Source organism: Rana temporaria, chromosome 5, assembly GCF_905171775.1.
Source record: "Rana temporaria chromosome 5, aRanTem1.1, whole genome shotgun sequence".
Taxonomy (NCBI): domain Eukaryota; kingdom Metazoa; phylum Chordata; class Amphibia; order Anura; family Ranidae; genus Rana; species Rana temporaria.
The window spans coordinates 175,527,550-175,546,796 of record NC_053493.1 but is presented as its reverse complement, the minus strand read 5'-3'; the positions used below and the strand labels follow the sequence as shown (position 1 = coordinate 175,546,796).

Genomic DNA, 19,247 nt, shown 5'->3' with positions numbered 1-19,247 from the left:
CCCCAAACCACCATGTTCCTTATCTCTAATTAATACCTCCATACTTATGCGTGTTTTTTTGTTCCGCCATATAAACCTATTTAATAACTGTTTTAGTATTTTAAAATAAGCACCCGGTAGTGCGATTGGTAACATTTGAATTATATATAATATTTTAGGGAGAGTAAACATTTTAAAACAATTTATTCTCCCTAATAGGGATCTTTGTCTCAATGCGATTCTCTTTAAATCTTTTTTAATATCATTTAATAATGGTATGTAATTCTGTGCGTAGATTAAATCAGGGGATGATGTAATATTAACTCCCAAATATTTTATCTCGGTGTCTCTCCAAATAAATGGAAACTCTTGCTTATATCTCAGTACATCCTGTGGATTCACGCTAATATTAAGGATTTCTGATTTTAAAGGATTGATTTTGAAATTAGCTACATCTCCGTACAATTTGAGGGTTTTTAATAGATTCGGGAGTGTTATAGTTGGATTCGTTATAAATAATAAGATATCGTCGGCGAACGCTGCGAGTTTATGAACCCCATCATTTGTTTGTATCCCCCTGTCGGGGTTATTTCTAATCCCGGCCAGCAATGGTTCCAAAGATAAAATAAATAAAAGGGGGGACAGGGGGCATCCCTGTCTAGTCCCATTGAACATTTCAAATGTCCCGGATAATGTCCCGTTCACCTTAACTCTTGCCGTTGGGTGTTTATACAGGGCACTTATCCACCTCATCATTTTTGGACCGATCCCGATAAACTCCAATGTATTCAATAGAAATCCCCAGTCTACCCTGTCGAAGGCCTTTTCGGCGTCTATAGACAGGAGTAGACCTGGGGATTTACTATCTTTTATAATCTGTGTCAACAGAAGTGTTCTAATACTATTGTCCCTGCCTTCCCTCCCGGGGACAAAGCCTACTTGATCAGTATGTACTAAATCTTTCATGATTGTTTTCATTCTCCCTGCTAAGATTTTGGCGAACAATTTTACGTCTGCATTTAATAGCGAGATGGGTCTAAAACTAGAACATAAGGAGGGATCTTTACCTATCTTAGGGATTACTGTAATTGCGGCCTCTAATGCCTCTTGCCGAATATCCCAGTTTAAACCAATACCGTTTAAATAAGAGCACATCCTGGGGATCAGAATGTCACTGAACTTTTGGTAATATGCAATTGTTAACCCATCGGGGCCTGGGCTTTTCCCCTTAGGTGACTCCTTTAAATTATTACGAATTTCCATTTCCGTTATAGGTTCTTCTAAAAAACTAATTTTGTCATCTGGTATTTTATTTAAACATGTGCTACTTAAAAAATTTTTTGTATTAACACTTCTCCTTTTAATTTTTTCCGAGGTGTCCCCTTGTGATAGCGAATACAACTTCCCGTAGTATTCTTGAAATACTCTTGCGATCTCTGATGTTGTATATACCTTACTCCCTTTGCCGGTTTGAATACATTCTATAAAATTACCCTTAGATTTGTTTTGAAACCCTTTTGCTAGGTATTTACCCGACAAGTCACCCCATTGAAACTTCTTTCTTACGTCTATAAGATGCCGCTCTATTTTCATATTCGATAAGATCTCTTAATTCCTCTCTTTTTAAAATAACGGTACGCTCCGCTTCATGCTCTCCTGTTAGTTTTATATAACTCATCATATTTCTTCTTGGTTTCTTTTTTTTTCGCTGATCCAATTGCGATCAGTATGCCCCTAATGTAGGCCTTGTGAGCTTCCCAAACTAGTGCTTCAGACATGTGTTCGGAGCAGTTTGTCTTGAAGTACCATTCTAATTCCTGTTTTATCCTTTCTACAACCTCTTCATCTTGTATTAAATCCTCGTTAAGTCTCCATTTGATGTTACTTTTGGGGGCTCCCTCGATTTTTAAATTAATTGAAACTGGCGCGTGATCCGACAGGGTAGTTATCCCAATTCCCGAGCTTGTCACTACGTCCAATGAGCTATGATCCACTAGGAAAAAATCGATCCTAGAGTACGTCCCGTGCACGGCGGAATAGAATGAGTAATCACGTGTTTTCGGATGCTGTATTCTCCAAACATCTATCAATTGGAGTTGTTGTAATTTTTTTTAAGTAATTTTCTTTGTACGTCTCCAGTCCGCTGTGCACGTGACGTACAATCGAGATCCAGATCCAGACAGAGGTTCATATCGCCTGCCACAACTACTCTGCCTATCCTGAAGTCCATGAACATCTCGATAGCCCCCTTAAGAAATCTCATGGAGTTCTTATTTGGACAGTAAATATTCGCAATAGAATAATCCACTTCATTTAATTTTCCCCTAAGTAGGAGATACCGCCCCTCGGGATCTGCTTTTCTCTCTACCAGGACGAATCTAACTTCCTTAGCGAACCCTATGGCGACCCCCTTTGCCAGCTTAGTCGGAGAGTCTCCGTAGTACCATAGTGGGTAATCCGGTGAGCTTATTTTAAGATTTGATTCCTGCGAGATATGCGTCTCTTGTACGAGTACTATATCTGCTTTAAGATGTTTAATTTCTCTTAAAATATTACCCCTTTTTAACGGGGAGTTTAATCCCCTTACGTTATATGAGTATTTTTAGGGTTCCCATAGTATCAACTAGGTAGTCACTCGCCCCACGACCACACCCATTACATTGATATTATTGTATTCGGTTGCCAAAAGTTGAATCATGTCACTCATCCTCTTACATAGGCGGGCGTTCCAATACGCATCGAGACCAAACCATAACAGGTAGCTTACTTCTAAAACTGATGACCGGAGATACTCCCCCCCCAAACCCTCTCCCACTCCCCCCCACCTCCCCCCATTTACTCTGCACTATGACCCCTCCATTCACCCTAGCCCACCCCCCCTCCCTCCCTTCCCCCACCAATAGGGGCATTACGGCCTTATATAGGCACCTGGATCCGTGGCCAACCTACTCCACCCGGCCCACGGTTCTCGCCCCAGAGGTTGAACTCTGCGAGTGTGACTACATCCGAACTGCCGCCGCCCTCCCCCCAACCAAAGGCTGGGGGTGGGTGAGCAGCCCCAGGACCCCCCGGGCCCACGCCAGCCGCCCCCCCCCCCCCCCGCCCCCCCACGACCCCCCTCACCCCCCAGCCCCCTCTTCATCGTCTTCGTTTTTTATTATTTATCTTGTGTGGGTATTTTTCTTAATTATTTTCCTCTTTTATTTCCTGGAATAAGGTTCCATGTCTGATGGCCCGGTATAGGTAATATCTTCTCTTGTGGTTCATTCCAACCAGGTATCTCTATCAATGGGATGTCCAGTCTCGTACAGAACTTAGTCATCTCTTCAGGGAACCTTAAGGTCGCGGACCTGCCCTCCTTCTTCCCAATTAGACACGCTGGGTAACCCCAAGAATATTGGATACCATGTATTTTTAAATGTTCGAGTAGTGGTTTTAGTACTCTCCTTCTAGAGAGGGTCTCGGTGGCAAGGTCTGGAAAGATCTGTAATTCGGTCTCGTTGAATGTTACCGGCCTAATGGTTTTAAGACGCTGCCAAATCTGTTCTTTATCTTGGAAATTATGAAATCTTGCGATCACATCTCTGGGTATTCCCGCTGCCAATTCCGCGGGTTTTCTAATCCGATGAATTATTTCGAATTTGATTTTTTCCGTTTCTATCTTACCCAAAATGTGGCCGAATAATTTATCAAGTTTTACTTGGAGGTCTTCTCCTTCCAGGTCGGGCAGACCGCGTATCCTCAAATTTTTCCTCCGGTTCCGATTTTCTTGATCTTCCATTCGGTACCTCAAGTTCCTTTGTTCTATTTGCAATTCCTTCATTTGCATTTTTAACTCAGCCACCTCAGCTGCTTGACTATCCAGTTTTTCTTCGGTTTCTTCCACTCTTCTCAGTAAATGACTCATGTCATCGTGTACAATCGTTATCTCATTTTTTAACGAGAGCTCCATTCGTGAGATTGATAGTTCTAGTCGCGAAAACATTTCTAGTAGCTCAGTTTTTGATGGGGGTAAATCTTTATGGGTGGTACCATGTGGATCCGCAACAACCCAAGGTTCTAAGTCCTGGGCCCAGCTCTCTAAAAAGAGAAGCGTTATGGGCAAAACCCCATGGCTTTGGGGTCCGGATACTGTCCACTTTAGCACTGAGGCCCTTGGACAGATCCGGTTAGCCTGCCCTGATCCCAAGGATGTGGAGGCAAAGCTAAACCATGACCAACACATAAGACACTGGCGAAAAAACTGAGGTATTCCTCTTATGGGAGGGGGTTATATAGGGAGGGGACTTCCTGTTTGAGATTGCCAGTGTCCATCACCTGAAGGTACTCCATATAACCCACATAGTAATGAATATGCCGCTCTGTGTCCCGTGATGTACGATAGAGAAATATTCTTTTTTACCTACAGGTAAGGCTTATTCTAGGCTTACCTGTAGGTCAAAGTGTAAAAATAGGGTATACAACTGCTTTACGCCTAGCAATATGATCAATAACCTTTTGTGTTGTTTCATCAATATAAAGTAACCCGCAAGGCACTTTATGGCATAAAATTACAAAAAAAATGTATAGTGTCCTTTTAATTGTGATTTCAACCTTTATGAGGGTGCGATATGGATTTCCCTCTAATCATAGAATTGCATTGTATGCATGACAAACAGGGATCAGACCCTGTATTACGCGGTCCCAAATTTTTTATACTGGGACTAGAAGGGAAATACTGGTCAGATCTAACCATATAGGAAAGGTAGAACATTAAGCGATCGTTTGAAGGCAAAAGGTAGAACAGGAAACAGAAAACTCATCAATATTAATGTAACTCTCAATAATCCCCAATGTTTTTTTTAACGATATTAAAAATATGATGATGATGGAATTGTAAACAAAAGGCATTTTTTCGCCACCGCAAACACGTCATCTATAAATCTAAACCATCCCTGAAAGTGTTCAATGAACATACTATTTTCATAAATGAATGATGTTTTCTACCATATTCATGAATGAGTTTGCATATAGAGGTGCAACAATGGAACCCATTGCTGCCCCTTTAACCACTTCAGCCCCAAACAATTTGGCTGGCCAAAGACCAGGCCACTTTTTGCGATTCGGCACTGCGTCGCTTTAACTGACAATTGGGTGGCCGTGCGACGTGGCTCCCAAACAAAATTGACCCCCCCCACACACACAAATAGAGCCTTGTTTTGGTGATATTTGATTACCTCTGCGGTTTATTTGAAAAAGATTTTATTTTGAAAACAAATTCAATATTTTTTGCTATAATAAATATCCCCCAAAAATTATATATATATATATATATATATATATATATATATATATATATATATATATATATATATATATATATATATATATATATATATATATATATATATATATATATATATATATACACACACACACACACACACACACACACACATTTTTTTCCCTCAGTTTAGGCCGATACGTATTCTTCTACATAATTTTTGGTAAAAAAATAAAACAAACACACACAAGCGTTTATTGATTGGTTTGCTTAACGTTATAGCGTAGACAAATTAGGGGTTAGTTTTATGGCATTTTTATTAATATTTTTTTTTACTGCGACATTATGGCGGACACATGACACCATTTTGGGACAATTGTCATTTTTACAGTGATCAGTGCTATAAAAATGCACGGATCACGGTTTAAAAAAAAAAAAAAAGACACTGGCAGTGAAGGGGTTAACCTGTAGGGGGTGCAAAAGGGCTTAAGTGGGACCTAGGGTGTGCTTCTGTTAGGGGGTGTGGCTTGCCGTGACAGGTCACTGATCGCTGTTCCCGATGACAAGGAACAGACAATCAGTGACATGTCACTAGGAAGAACAGGGAGATAGTGTAAACACAACAACATCTCCCCATTCTTCAGCTCTGTGACCCGATCGCGGCGAACATACAGGGTTCGCGAGCGCAGCGCACGCAACCACACAGTCGGCAAATTAAAGGGGATAGATTATATATATATATATATATATATATATATATATATATATATATATATATATATATATATATATATATATACACACACACACATACACACACACACACACACACACACACACACACACACACACAGTGCCTTGCGAAAGTATTTGGCCCCCTTGAACTTTGCAACCTTTTGCCATATTTCAGGCTTCAAACAAAGATATAAAACTAATTTTTTTTTGAACAAACAAGTGGGACACAATCATGAAGTGGAACAATTATTGGATATTTCAAACTTTAACAAATAAAAAACAAAAAAAATTGGGCGTGCAAAATTATTCAGCCCAATTAAGATAATACTTTACTGTAGCACCACCTTTTGCTGCGATTACAGCTGTAAGTCGCTTGGGGTATGTCTATCAGTTTTGCACATCGAGAGACTGAAATTTTTGCCCATTCCTCCTCGCAAAACAGCTCAAGCTCAGTGAGGTTGGATGGAGAGCGTTTGTGGAAAGAACTGAAAACTGCTGTTCACAGATTCTCGATTGGATTCAGGTCTGGACTTTGACTTGGCCAGTCTAACACCTGGATATGTTTATTTGTGAACCATTCCATTGTAGATTTTGCTTTATGTTTTGGATCATTGTCTTGTTGGAAGACAAATCTGTCCCAGTCTCAGGTCTTTTGCAGACTCCATCAGACACTGTATATTATATATATATATATATATATATATATATATATATATATATATATATATATATATATATATATATATATATATATATATACACATATATATACATATACACACACACACACACACACACACACACACACACACACACACACACATATACATATACACACACACACACACATTTGCACAGCCGTGCCATTCTGTTGGCGTAAATAGGCATGCGGCAGTCCTTAAAGCGGGGGTTTTAGACACCAAGGTTGCAGCCACAATAGGCCGCAATGCAGATCCCAGCATGGTAAACATGGAGCGGGTCAGTGCCTCGGACCTCCCATCAGTACGGGGGGGGGGGGGGTCAACCCCCGGAGAAGCCCATTTCTTCAAAAGGCTGTCCTTAAAAGGGTAACGGACCGCTAGGCGCTGAGAAACCACAAAGGACTTCTGCGGCTTTTCCCATTCCTTATCAATGAACTTGTCAAAAAGGACACAAGGAAAAACCTTCAAAGAGCGGTCCGACTTGATGGACCCAAAAAAGACTGAACCTTCAGTGAATGCCTCAGCTGCACTATCCAACTTAAGGGAGTTCCTTACAGCACTGATAAGCACACTGACAAGTGCCCTGTCCTGTACTGACCCAAGTGAGGAGTCTTCCTCACAAGGAAGGTCCTGGTCCACATCCTCCGACAACCCAGAACCGGGATCTTGTGCCGCAGCCCGGGTCCGAGTCAGAGCATTCCCCAGGAGATGGTGGGGAAGGGGACGCTTTGTACCCCCCTTACGCCCACCGGCCGCTTCCACCCTGGCAACAAATGTTTCCAGGACCGCCGACAAAGTGTCCATGGGAACCGCAGGTGCAGGGGCACCAGCTGCCACCTCAGGCATTTTTGGGAAAGAAGGGCCAGATACTGACTCCATAACCACAGACAGCTCTCAGGGACCTATTCAGACCTGAAAAAGCCAACCCTCCTTGCTGCGCTGACCAGGGGGGGGGGGGGGGGGGGGTTTACCCAGGGGACTCGCCAACCCAGCAAGAGACTGCTCAGCGCCGCTGCCCGCCTTCTGTACACAGCATGTGCTGTGAGGAAAAATCTGAGGTAAAAAGACTGAGGAGATGTGTGCTGCATGCCGTTCAGAATCCAGCACTAGAGGCCAGAACCCCACACAAAATGGCCGCCAGACGCCTCAGAGATAACAGGGCACGGCCACAGTAAAATGGACGACCGCAATAGCAAGCTGCGCCATAGCACGATCACAACAAAATGGGCGCCAATGGGAATTTCCAATGCACACAGCAGACGTCAAAAAAATTGGGCCGCGCTGCCCAAATGGCGGTGAAATGCCGTGATGTGGATGAGCCGTGATGTGGATGAGAAGGCCGAATATGGCGCCCCTGAGGCAAGCACACCCTCATAGAGAAAAATGGGCCCAGACACCCCACAGTCCCCCGATGGGAAAAGGAGCCCCCCCCCCCCCCATCAGGTCCACCACGGTAGCAGCTGTAGAGCAGCCGAGGGAAATGTTACAGAGAGCAGGGAAAGGAGAACACCCTAACCCCAGGAAAGCCCAGCTATACCGACCCGCCGAGGCAGGAAGGACTGTACTTACCCGTCCATGCGAGGACCTGCTGGCGCATTCCTGACAGGCATACAACCGCATTGGAGTAGCTGTCGGCCTGGTCCACTGTGAGTGAGACAACACCACAGCCCAGTCATGTGTTGACCCTGGAGCGAAATGCCCACCTGCCACTGCAGTCATGGGGTATGTCGTGGCAGACCCAGCCCTTAGCTACGGTGTGCTCACGCTCGCTGGCCGGACTGAGGAGACTACAAGGATCTATATATCCAGCCTATCACTCAGCCGGCAGTTGATAAATTTTCTTTATTTGAGAATCTTCTAAAAGAAAATAAAAACAAAAAATCTCCTCCGGGCGCTGGGCCCAAAAGGGAGCCATACATCCTTCTCCTTTGCTAGGCAGAAAAAACAAATACTGAGGCTGCATGCTGCAGGGAGGAGGGTTATGTCCGGAGGGACAGTCCCCTGGGCGGGGCTGTTCAACTGTTAAAGTAACATGTATTTAATTATTCAATATGTTCTGCCTAGTCCTCTCCTATGAACAGGAACATAACCCACTTGTCAAGACTTGAGAAGGCTGTGTCCGTCCATGGACGATAATAGAAATGTAGTTTGAGGAAGTGGTGTGACATCTATGCTGATACGTCAGTTAAAGTGGAGTTTCCATCCCAAAATGTACTCATCTGGAAATGCCTGTTGCTATGCGGTCCCACGAAATCTGCCTTTGGAATCACCTAGGATTCGGACATCTCCCTCTAATGCTCCTGGGAAATGGGTGTCATTTCCCAGGATGCAGTGCGCTACCCAATTATCACTACCCATTCAAGACTTCCAGGAAGTGCTTGTGGGCTTCACAATGCCCACAAGCGAAATGACAACGGTGTGGACATAGTTTTATAAACTCTTTTTTTAATAACTATGCGGCGCGGCGGCGGATTGTAAAATAGTAAGTGACCGGATTTATATTATAAAAAACGCATGATGAAAGGACATGCACTTAAAAAATGCTAATTGTGGGGGCGTGTCCAAGATGGCCACCGGAGCAGACGTGTAGTGAGAGAGCTCCCGCTTGATCTCTGCCATTTAGCCCTGTTTCCCTGCAGACAGACGATCCTGACCTGCCCGACCCGGCGTGGACATTGGCGGTGGACGGTATGACCAAGGGGAGGGGTGCCTTATCCTCCCGTAAGTCCCTCAAAGCCAACCCCGCTCCCGCTGTGCAGGGCTCCCGCGTGGCGGCAAATATGGCATCTCAGACCGAGGAGACGGACTCAGAGCCGACTGTTAGAGAACAGTCCAACTTTGAAGCCCTGATGCAGGCGATCGGTGCCTGTCAGACGACCCGGACGAGCAAGATTGAACATGTGCAGCTGGATATCAGCCTCATACGTAGGGACATGGACTCTTTCCGTTCCCGCCTTACAGAGATGGAGCGCCGTGTGGGGGACACTGAGGATGTGGTGCAGGACCATGCGGCATTGCTCCGCACGCTGCAAACTAGGGTCAAACACGCTGAAGATGCGGAAAATAGAAACAGGAGGAATAACCTCTATCGTGGGACTGCCTGAAGGGGCTGAGGGGACTGACCCCACGGGATTTACGGAGCACCTGCTGCGCACGCTTCTCCCCAATGCGGCTTTTCCCAGTTCTTTGTAGTGGAGAGGGCTCATAGGATGCCTGCTGGCCGGGGGCCCCCGGGAGCTCCTCCACGCACCTACATACTGAAGTTACTGAACTTTAGGGACAGGGATTTGGTCCTACACAAATCCAGGAAGCTGGACCAACTGAAATATGAAGGGGCCAAGTTAATTATATTCCCGGGCTACTCGGTGGACACCCAGAAGCAGCGCCGCTCATTCGACCAGGTGAAGCTCGCCCTCAGGAACCACAAGATTAAATACAGCATGCTGTTTCCAGCTAGACTGCGGGTTCAAGATGGCGAGACCATGCGTTTCTTCACCTCCCCTAATGAGGCTTCACGCTGGCTAGAGACCCTGCCCAGACACTGACCGGCTTGGTACATCGAGGGTATGTCTGAATAGCTCTGCTTCTTGCCCTTGTCTATTTGACCCCTTCCCCCCCCCCCCCTTTTTTTTTTTTTCCCCTGGCTGCTGTTCTGTCCTGCGCCGGGGGTGCTGCCATCTCCTGACTGACTACTCCTGTGAACGGACACACATAGGTTGCACCCCTCATTGCCCTTGACGCGGGGTTCTCTCCCTCACGGGCCTGAACGAGTGCCCCTTTCCTGCCTATCCTGTCTGCACGTGGTTCCTTTTGTTACTGGGATAGGTCTTTCCCCTGGGTCCGCTGACCCGAATGTGTTATTGTGCAACTGTTTTAAGCTGTGAGCCCCCGGAGCCTTTGTGCTGCTCCTGGTGAGTGAATTACTAATCTGCAGGGAACGATAATCCTTAGTCTACAATGGAGACCTTGCTGCATGTACTGTGACACTCAGGTGTCCTTCTGTTCATAAACCCCACTGGCAGTTGCCTTGATTAATTCTGGGAGGAAGGCACACCAAGGTTTGGGGGGTGGTGCGGGGAGGTGGGGTTGGGGAATTTGGTTGGAGCTTCTGTTCTAGCTCCCTTCTGGTTTTGTGTTGCAGCTGTGCTCTTACTGGACCTTTTTTATATGTCTATCTAATAATGACGATCCCTGGCTATGATTTCATACTGATGCTCGACATGTGGGATCTCCCGAATGGGGGTCTCGCGTGCCTGAATGATGTGTTGCACCTATATGATAAGTCTATGTCTCATGTGTGGTACAGGATGAAATGTTGCCCTGTGAATGTTCAATACTGCTCTTTCGGCTCCGCTCACTGTTCTGTCATGGAATGTTAGGGGCCTAAACTCCAAGATTAAGAGGTCCCTGGTTTAACTACTTAAAGAAATATGCCCCCCGTATTTGTATACTCCAAGAGACGCATTTGTTGGGGAGCAGGACGCTGGCACTCCGGAAGCCCTGGGTGGGATCCTATTACCACTCAACCTACTCCACGTATTCTAGGGGGGTTAGCGTCCTGGTCCACAAATCACTTGGGTTTACCCTATTAGACCTGCATCTTGACCCGGAGGGAAGATATGTGGTTATGCATGCAATGTGTGAGATTGAAACTTCTGATTGTGGGCATTTATATCCCACCCCCGGCCACAGTGGCTGTGCTTGGGAAGCTAACCATGCTCCTGGCGCAGTATCCGTCAGTTGGGGTGATTATTGCCGGGGACTTTAATATGACCCCCAACCCGGCCCTGGACAGGCACAATGCAGGACCCCTGGGAGATTCCCCCTGGTCTCATTGGGCGGGGAACTATGGGCTCACCGACATCTGGCAGATGAGGCAAACCTGGACAAAAAACAGTATACCTGCCACTCGGCTACGCATGCCTCCTTCTCTAGAATTGACCTAATATACACCACCGACTCCCTGCTCTCCCGGGTCCTGGAGGTAGAAATCCTGCCGCGAGGCATATCAGATCATGCACCCCTTCTACTTACTCTGCAGACTGACTCGCCACCTGGTTCTGCGTTATGGCGGCTGTCAGGGTTTTGGGTCACAGATGACCGCGTGGTCCCTCCGATTGAGGGGGAGCTGGGGGTATACTGGTCACATAACGAGGGCACGGTCCCTTCACCGGTCCTCTGGGATGCCTTCAAGGCTTACACTAGGGGACAATATAAAACTGTGATCGGGAGGGTTAGGAGAGATACGATGCTTGCACTGGAGGAGGCAGAGGAGAGGGTCCTCCGGCTGGAGAAGACCTATGTATCTACCAAAGATGCTTCGACATATGCTGAGATGCAATCCCTCCACAGGGAGATCTCCCTGCTGCGGGTTGCGGCCACTAAGAAACAACTGCTCTCCCAGTCACAGAGGATCTTTGAACAGGGGGAGAAGACGGGTAGGTTGCTGGCGTGGCTGGCGAGGGAACGTTCTTCCGCGCCTCACATTGCCTGTATCCAGGATGACCAAGGGGTGTGCTATTCTGACCCCCCCGGGTATCAATGCTCAATTTGCACAGTATTATGAACATCTCTATACCTCCAGGGCGGAATACACTACTGATAGCCTAAACGACTTCCTAGATCAGATAGATATCCCACAGCTCTCAACTGTGGCCCGGGCCACCCTTGACGCTCCAATTACACTTGAGGTACAGGTAGCAATGGCCGCACTTCAGTCGGCTAAGACTCCTGGACCTGACGGGCTCCCAGCCGAATTTTACAAGGCAAATAGTGAGCTCCTTGCCCCCAAGTTCCATAGACTGCTTCTGGCTATGTTGGAGGGCGGTCTTCCTCCCTCTATGGCCGAGGCGGTCATTGTGGTCATACCAGAGCCAAATAAAGATCCCACGTCCTGTGCTTCATACCGTCCCATTTAGCTACTTAATGTAGACGCCAAGATTACCACCAATATCCTCTCAAATAGGCTTAATTCGATCATTTTATCCCTGATACACGGTGACCAGACTGGCTTCATGCCGGGCAAGGGCACTGACAAACTTGCACCAGTTGTATACAAATCTGTGCGGAGAGGACTGGCTCTCCCGGGGTTGTGGCCTCCCTCTATCCTGAGAAGGCCTTCGACTCGGAGTGGGAGTTTCTGTGGCAGGTCCTTGTCCGGTTTAACTTTGGCCCCAAGTATATACCATGGGTTAAACTACTGTATAGGAACCCCTCTGCGAGAGTCCGTACGAATGGCATGCTTCCCCCCCCCCCCCTTCTTTCTGGGTAGGGGCACTAGGCAGGGGTGTCCACTATCTCTGGGACCATTTGCCCTGGCGATGGAGCCCCTGGCTATTCTGCTTAGGACTGCCCCGGCTGTTGGTGGGATTCAGGTGGGTCCGTTGACTGAGAAGCTCTCCCTCTATGCAGACGATGCGTTGTTGTATCTACCGGACGCATCTGCCTCGCTGACAGCGGCTCTGCAGATCATTGACCGATATGGCTTCTTCTCAGGCGTTCGGATTAACTGGACCAAGTTAACTCTGTTTTCATTGTCCCCTGCCCCCCATAGACCCGCAGATCCCGTTGGCCCTGGTCTCCAGGTTTAGGTACCTGGGGATTGAGGGACCTCTCTCAATACTTAACTGACAATGTGTATCCGATCCTCCAGCAACTGATCGCAAAGTTTCAAGCCTGGAAATCTCTCCCCCTTTCGCCTGTAGGAAGAATCAATCTCCTCAAAATGACTTTCCTCCCAAAATTTCCTTTATGTATTCCGCAATACCCCAGTCCCCATCCCCATCTCCTTTTTTCAGAAAATAGACCAGGCAGTGAACACTTGTGTGGGGTGGACTGGCCCCTAGGGTTGCCCAAGCCACCTTACAACTCCCCCTGTCCCTAGGGGGCTTGGCGCTCCCCTGCTTTAAACTCTACTACTGGGCGGCAGTGGTTGTGACTGTTCTCTGGTGGTTCTCCCAGCCGAGGTCCAACCCTGCGGTCAACCTGAAGGCGGCAGTGCTGGGCTCATACTCCGCGCTGAGCAACCTGGACCTAGGGCACAGCCTGAGATGACGATCCCTATGCAAACAACTGTCAGGGTTTGGGAACAGATCACGGCGAAACTCGGTAGCCCCAATTCCATCTCCCCACACACACCCGCTGTGGGGAAATCCCAGACTGACCCATCTACAGACGGTCCCAGATCCGGCACTTTGGGCTGGATACGAGATTAAAGTCCTACGACAAATCATGTCTGGGGGTAGAATCCTTCCTTATGACACACTGAAGAACACCTTTCATTTGCCTTCTAAGATGTTCTTCCGCTATTTGCAGCTGAGACACGCGGTGCAGGCCCAATTTCCCGGGGGGGTTGAGTTACGATCTCACAGGGTGGAGACGTTTCTGACTTCCATAGGGGCGGACCGTATTCTCTCCTCTCTATATCTCAGGTTGTCTTGTGAGGAGTCGGGTGGAGGGTCTAAATTGTATGATAAGTGGAAAGCAGATCTGCCTGCCCTTGCTGCTGATGATTGGGAAGAGGGAATCCAGCAATACATCCCTTTGATGGTTTCGGCAAGGGATAGATACATCCAACTTAAGTTTATCCACAGAGCATACTACACCCCTGTGAGGCTTTCAAGGATCTACCCTTCCCAGACGGATAGATGTCCCAAATGCAATACAGGCCTGGGTACTTTTATACATGTCGTTTGGGAATGTCCTGCAATCCAGAAGTTCTGGTCAGGGGTGGTTGACATTAACTCGGTGGGCAATGTACATATTGACCTGAATCCAATCGTACTGCTTCTGGGGGTCTGTGAAAATGTCATACCAAACACGCACAAACGGCTGTTTGTATTTTATGCCTCCTTTTATGCTAGAAAGGCTATCCTGCTTAAGTGGAAACAGCTGGATCCTCCAACGGTCTCCCAGTGGAGAGCTCTTGTGAATGCCACACTGCCCTTTTACAAGCTTACGTATATGAACCGTAAATGTCCTAAAAAGTTTGGGAAAATCTGGGGTGCATGGTCCAAGCAGTGAACCCGAGTACCCAGGTGCTACCCTTGAGATGATGTCGCTGTTCTTTGATTTGGGCCTCCCCCTGCCCCCCCACTCTTCCTTTCACTACTCTTCCTTGGCCTTGATGTCCCCCTCTCCCTTCCCCCCCCCCCCCCCCCGTCATTCACCCTGGAGCTTAGGGCCTGGTGCTTCTTCACCTAATGCGTATAATCTGTGAAAAGAAAAAAGAAAAAGGAAAAAAGAAGAAGAAAAAAGGAAAAAAGAAGAAAAAGGAAAAAGAAAAAGGAAAAAGAAGAAAAAAGGAAAAAATGAAAAAAAAAGAAAAAAGGAAAAAAAAGAAGAAAGAATGAAAAAGAAGAAAGAAGGAAAAAGAAGAAAGAAGGAAAACGAAGAAAGAAGGAAAACTAGTAGTATGAATATGGAGTAGTGGCTATTGGTTTTAGCAGTTAGTAGATCATTAGGGAAGTTTCTGTGGAGTGTAGTAAGCAAAAGCCAGATTGTAAAGGGGTCAAGAAGGTTGTTGTCAGTAAGGTAGGACGTCAGATGTCGTGGACCAAGCATTCTATAGCTTATCGTACTCAAGATAACAAGGTTCACATCTTTGCATTGGCTTGGTAGCCCATTCATTTGAATGGGCTGCCATGCATGCATTTTATGGAGGAAAAAGGTTCTTGCATCTTTTACACCATGCAATTTCCTGCAACTGAAAATACGAAATACGTAACTGAAATTAATTGCAGCCCCGCACGTCTGCAAAAGAGCAGTGAGGTTTGGCTGCTGTTGGTTGCAGGTGCGATTTACATGCGGTCTCACACCCGAAACCATATGCACAAGTGTGAACCTAGCCTTCTGACACGATTTGTGGTGTCTGGATTATGAGACTAACTAAAAAACAATTACAGATTTTATGGCATGTAAAATATTTCAACTTTGTATTTAGCTGTGTGGCTAGAGTTCAGCTTCGTTAATTACTTACAGATGATGGATCTAACTGTAGTAGGGTTGAAAGGTGTCCATGTACCTGGGAGGGGAAAAAAAAAAAAAAAGAAGGTTAGTCAGCAATATTTAGAACATGTAAACAAGACCATTACTTATTTACTGGTGCATATAATTACTTGATGCAGAGTTGCTCTCCAGAGAGTGTGGGTGCTACAGGGTGCAAAGTTAAACAACCCTATAAATCCAACACTGAAAAGTTAATGCTTTGCTAAGTGCTTATGTTTTTTTTTTAGCCAATATGCTCAACACACAAATTTAAAGTGGAACTTTACCCATTACATTACAACTTTATAAAAAAAAAAGAATGTTCTTTAGCAAGGAACATGCATTCACATTAACCACTAAATGAAGACCCTTACAGCAGATTTTCTGTAATAGGGTGGCCGCTCTGTGCAGAATCGTGTGTATATATATATATATATATATATATATATATATATATATATATATATATATACACACACACACACACACATACATACATATACACATACATATACACACACACACACACACACACACACACACACACACACGTGTGTGTGCGAATTTAAAAGCTGTGTGCAGATAAGTCGCTGTGCGCGACTGTTGATTTTTTTTTTGCAAGATACAGAAATGATGAAACCCCCCTGCGAGGGCTGCTTTTGTTTCTTGTGAACTTTTCTTTTAAATAAAAGTGGGCTACCAGGCCCTTAAAACTCAGCTCCGGATTGGCGTCTCACTGAAAAACGCATCTACCATTGGAGTATGTTCCCCCAATCTTACATCTGGTGGAGGTATTGCTACGGGCAGTTTGGAAGAGTTGCAGATCCATGCATACCAACAAACAGTGAGTAAAAAGCAACCGTGCATTTTTGGCAGCAATGCTATGATGAACAGCCAATATGAACTGGAAGTTAAAAGTTTTTCTGCTGTGAACTTCTGTTAGCTGTGTGTGGCAGTCAAGAGAACTGCATTGCACAGGGGTTCAATTAATGGACTGTGTTGCACATGGCCTGAGAAGACATATCCATTTGGGAAGGCCCAGTGAATGGATGGTTCGAGTGGAATCGCAGAGAGTGAAGTCTGCATGTAGAAGTGTGCTGTTTTGCAAGTCTTGGAGACCGTACACCAACATTTTTTTTGTACTAAGAAGGAACTGTGTGATAAACCATTGCCCTGTTTGCAGCGATGGGAAGGTCAAAACGCAAAAAGGAAGCAATGTTTGCAGAAATGAGAGACAAAACCTTGTGGCTGGAGGGGTTGTTACCGACAGAACAAGCCCCAGACTGGTGCAAAATGCACTTGGCTGAACTGAATCAAGTTAAAGTGCATGCTGTTGCCCCTGGCAAAGCTGGTGTAGGCCAGCCAGCTATCAAGGTGAAAAGTTTTGAAGCCAAGTGCGCCGTTTGCGATGCAGTGAGTGGGGGCATGAAATTTCCAAATGCCCTTTGTCCCAGGCTTCAACAAAGCAAAAGGTATGAGAAGTCTGCTCTGAATGTAAAGAGTGAGCAGATGGGTGCAGTTGCCCATAGCAACGCCTATGATGTCAGGTCAGTGGACCGCAAGACAAAGATATTGCCTACAGAAAGTCCTGGCAAGTTTAAAGCAATGCCGCTTCATGGAGAGAGAAGTCTACGTGTGTCGGAGAGCCAGCAATGTGCAGCTAGGAGAGCACCGTTTCCGTTAGCAACCGGAGAAAATGTGTCAGATGCAGTTCAAGTTGCTATGATTTGTGCCTCTAATTACATGCAACCCATGCTACCAGCAAAGGAGGTTGGAGACTTCCTGGGAAAATTTGAAAAAGTCGCCGTAAGGGGGAAATGGCCTAGAGACCGGTGGCCAAAATGGCTGCAAACCTTGTTGCTGGTGGAGTACCGGTCGGTTTACCATTTGATGGACAGTGACCAGGATGACCATCGCAAGTTTAAAGAGGAAATCCTTCTTAGAGGAGAGTTTCATCGTATCATGGGCCAGCGGAACTCTTCGTTGGTGGACCAAGGTTTCCTTTCAGATGTGTTTGCAGTCACCCCTGGCAACAAGAAGTCTTCTGTTGTGTCTGCAGGGGGTGCTAAAGAGTGGGAGATGCCTGCTGTAATTTCATCCTGTGGCCACCAGGAGGAGATTACCAGTGAATATGCAACTCGGACAACGCACTCAAGTGAAGATCGATTTGCCGACTTCAGAATATGGTAAGACTGTTGCAGTTTGTTTCAAGTGAAGTGTGTCCGGTGAGGAGATCGGCAGAAGTTGTAAAGATGGACTTGCTGCAGTGCATTACCCAGATCAGTGGGGAGACACAGGGTAAAGCCCTGCTTGCAGCAAGGTCAAGGCCTGAAATGGACAAATGGATTATGGGTGCACCTAAGGTAGTCCAGCAGAATGTTGAGAGAGATGTGTTCGGGGTGACCAAAACAGTTGGTGTGTCATGTTCCCTAGCGATAGAGACAGCTGCTGCGGAGTTGCCAAGGGAAACCGCCAAGGAGCCTGTATTGGTAAGGCAAGGGCTTTCCCAGGACAACTGTGAAGCCACCCTAGTGGGTAAAATAGTTCCATTAGAGAGGAAGGTTAATGTGCTGAGTTGCATGCAGGGTGCCATGCGTTCTGATAAAAGTCAATCTGATAAAGATTATAGAACTGCTATGTTTATGAATGATGATGTTGTTGGTGATACGTGTACTTATAGTAATGTGAGGCTTAATAAGGTAGGGGTGATCGCTAAGCAGGATATGCGATTCACCTTAGCAACGGTAGATACGGCTGCAGAGGTATCCTTAGAAACCTCCAGGGAGCTCTGTGTGTCGGAGTCAGAGGTTGCCGGGGACAACTGTGGTGCCGCTCTGATGGATAAGAGGGTACTTGACCCTGGTGATGAGGAAAATGGTAAAACTCAAATGTTTAAAATTACTTGTAGTGATAAGGGGTTACTAAAAAGTTCTCATGAGTTTAATGAAGCGCCAGCTGAGCAATGTGGTGAAGTTATGTTATTGCAGCCTGCTGTGTTTAAAATTGGACACAATTTCTGCTATGCAAAATGGAGAGACTGCAGGGCCGGTAGACAAGGGTGCGTTGGCTTTTGCAGAAGTTAACCCTCTCCAGTTGGAAGGATCTGAAAAGGGCGCATACATAGCAGAGGTTTTGTCCTCAACAAAAGAGATGAGGAATGGTGAGCTTCAGAATGATATGGTAATGGATAGCGATTTGGAATCGCTCAGTGTTGCTGGAAGTGAGAGGATGAGTGTGACACATTCGATTTGCAGTGCTCAAGGGATGCCGCAAGTTGTGTCAGTTGCCTTTGAGGTCTCTTTAAATGACTCAGCCTCTCACGACTTAGAAAATGAGCTCCTCCACATCGTTTGTAAAGGAAAAGTTCCTAGAGTTCTGTGTTTAGATGTGTCATGCCTAGAAATAACTGAGATGTTGTTGCAATTGGTGAAAACCTTTCCGATGTACACCTGCATGTATCCACAGCAGAGGAGTGACGTGGTACTGCGTAGTACCAATCGGTGGACACAGGTGGTACAGACATGGTTACGCAGTGTTGATGAAAATTGGTTGCTGTACTGTTGGTTAATTTTGTGTAAGGTTGT

General features: G+C 46.1%; 1 protein-coding gene across 1 annotated transcript in view; it reads right to left on the bottom strand.

Moving 5' to 3' along the window:
* Positions 1 to 19,247, bottom strand: part of PDCD6 (programmed cell death 6) — a 247,390-nt gene that overhangs the window by 142,456 nt on the left and 85,687 nt on the right. The window contains exon 3 of the mRNA XM_040353418.1: positions 15,656 to 15,700. Within this exon, the coding sequence (XP_040209352.1) occupies positions 15,656 to 15,700 (45 nt within the window). The remainder of the gene's footprint in view (positions 1 to 15,655; positions 15,701 to 19,247) is intronic.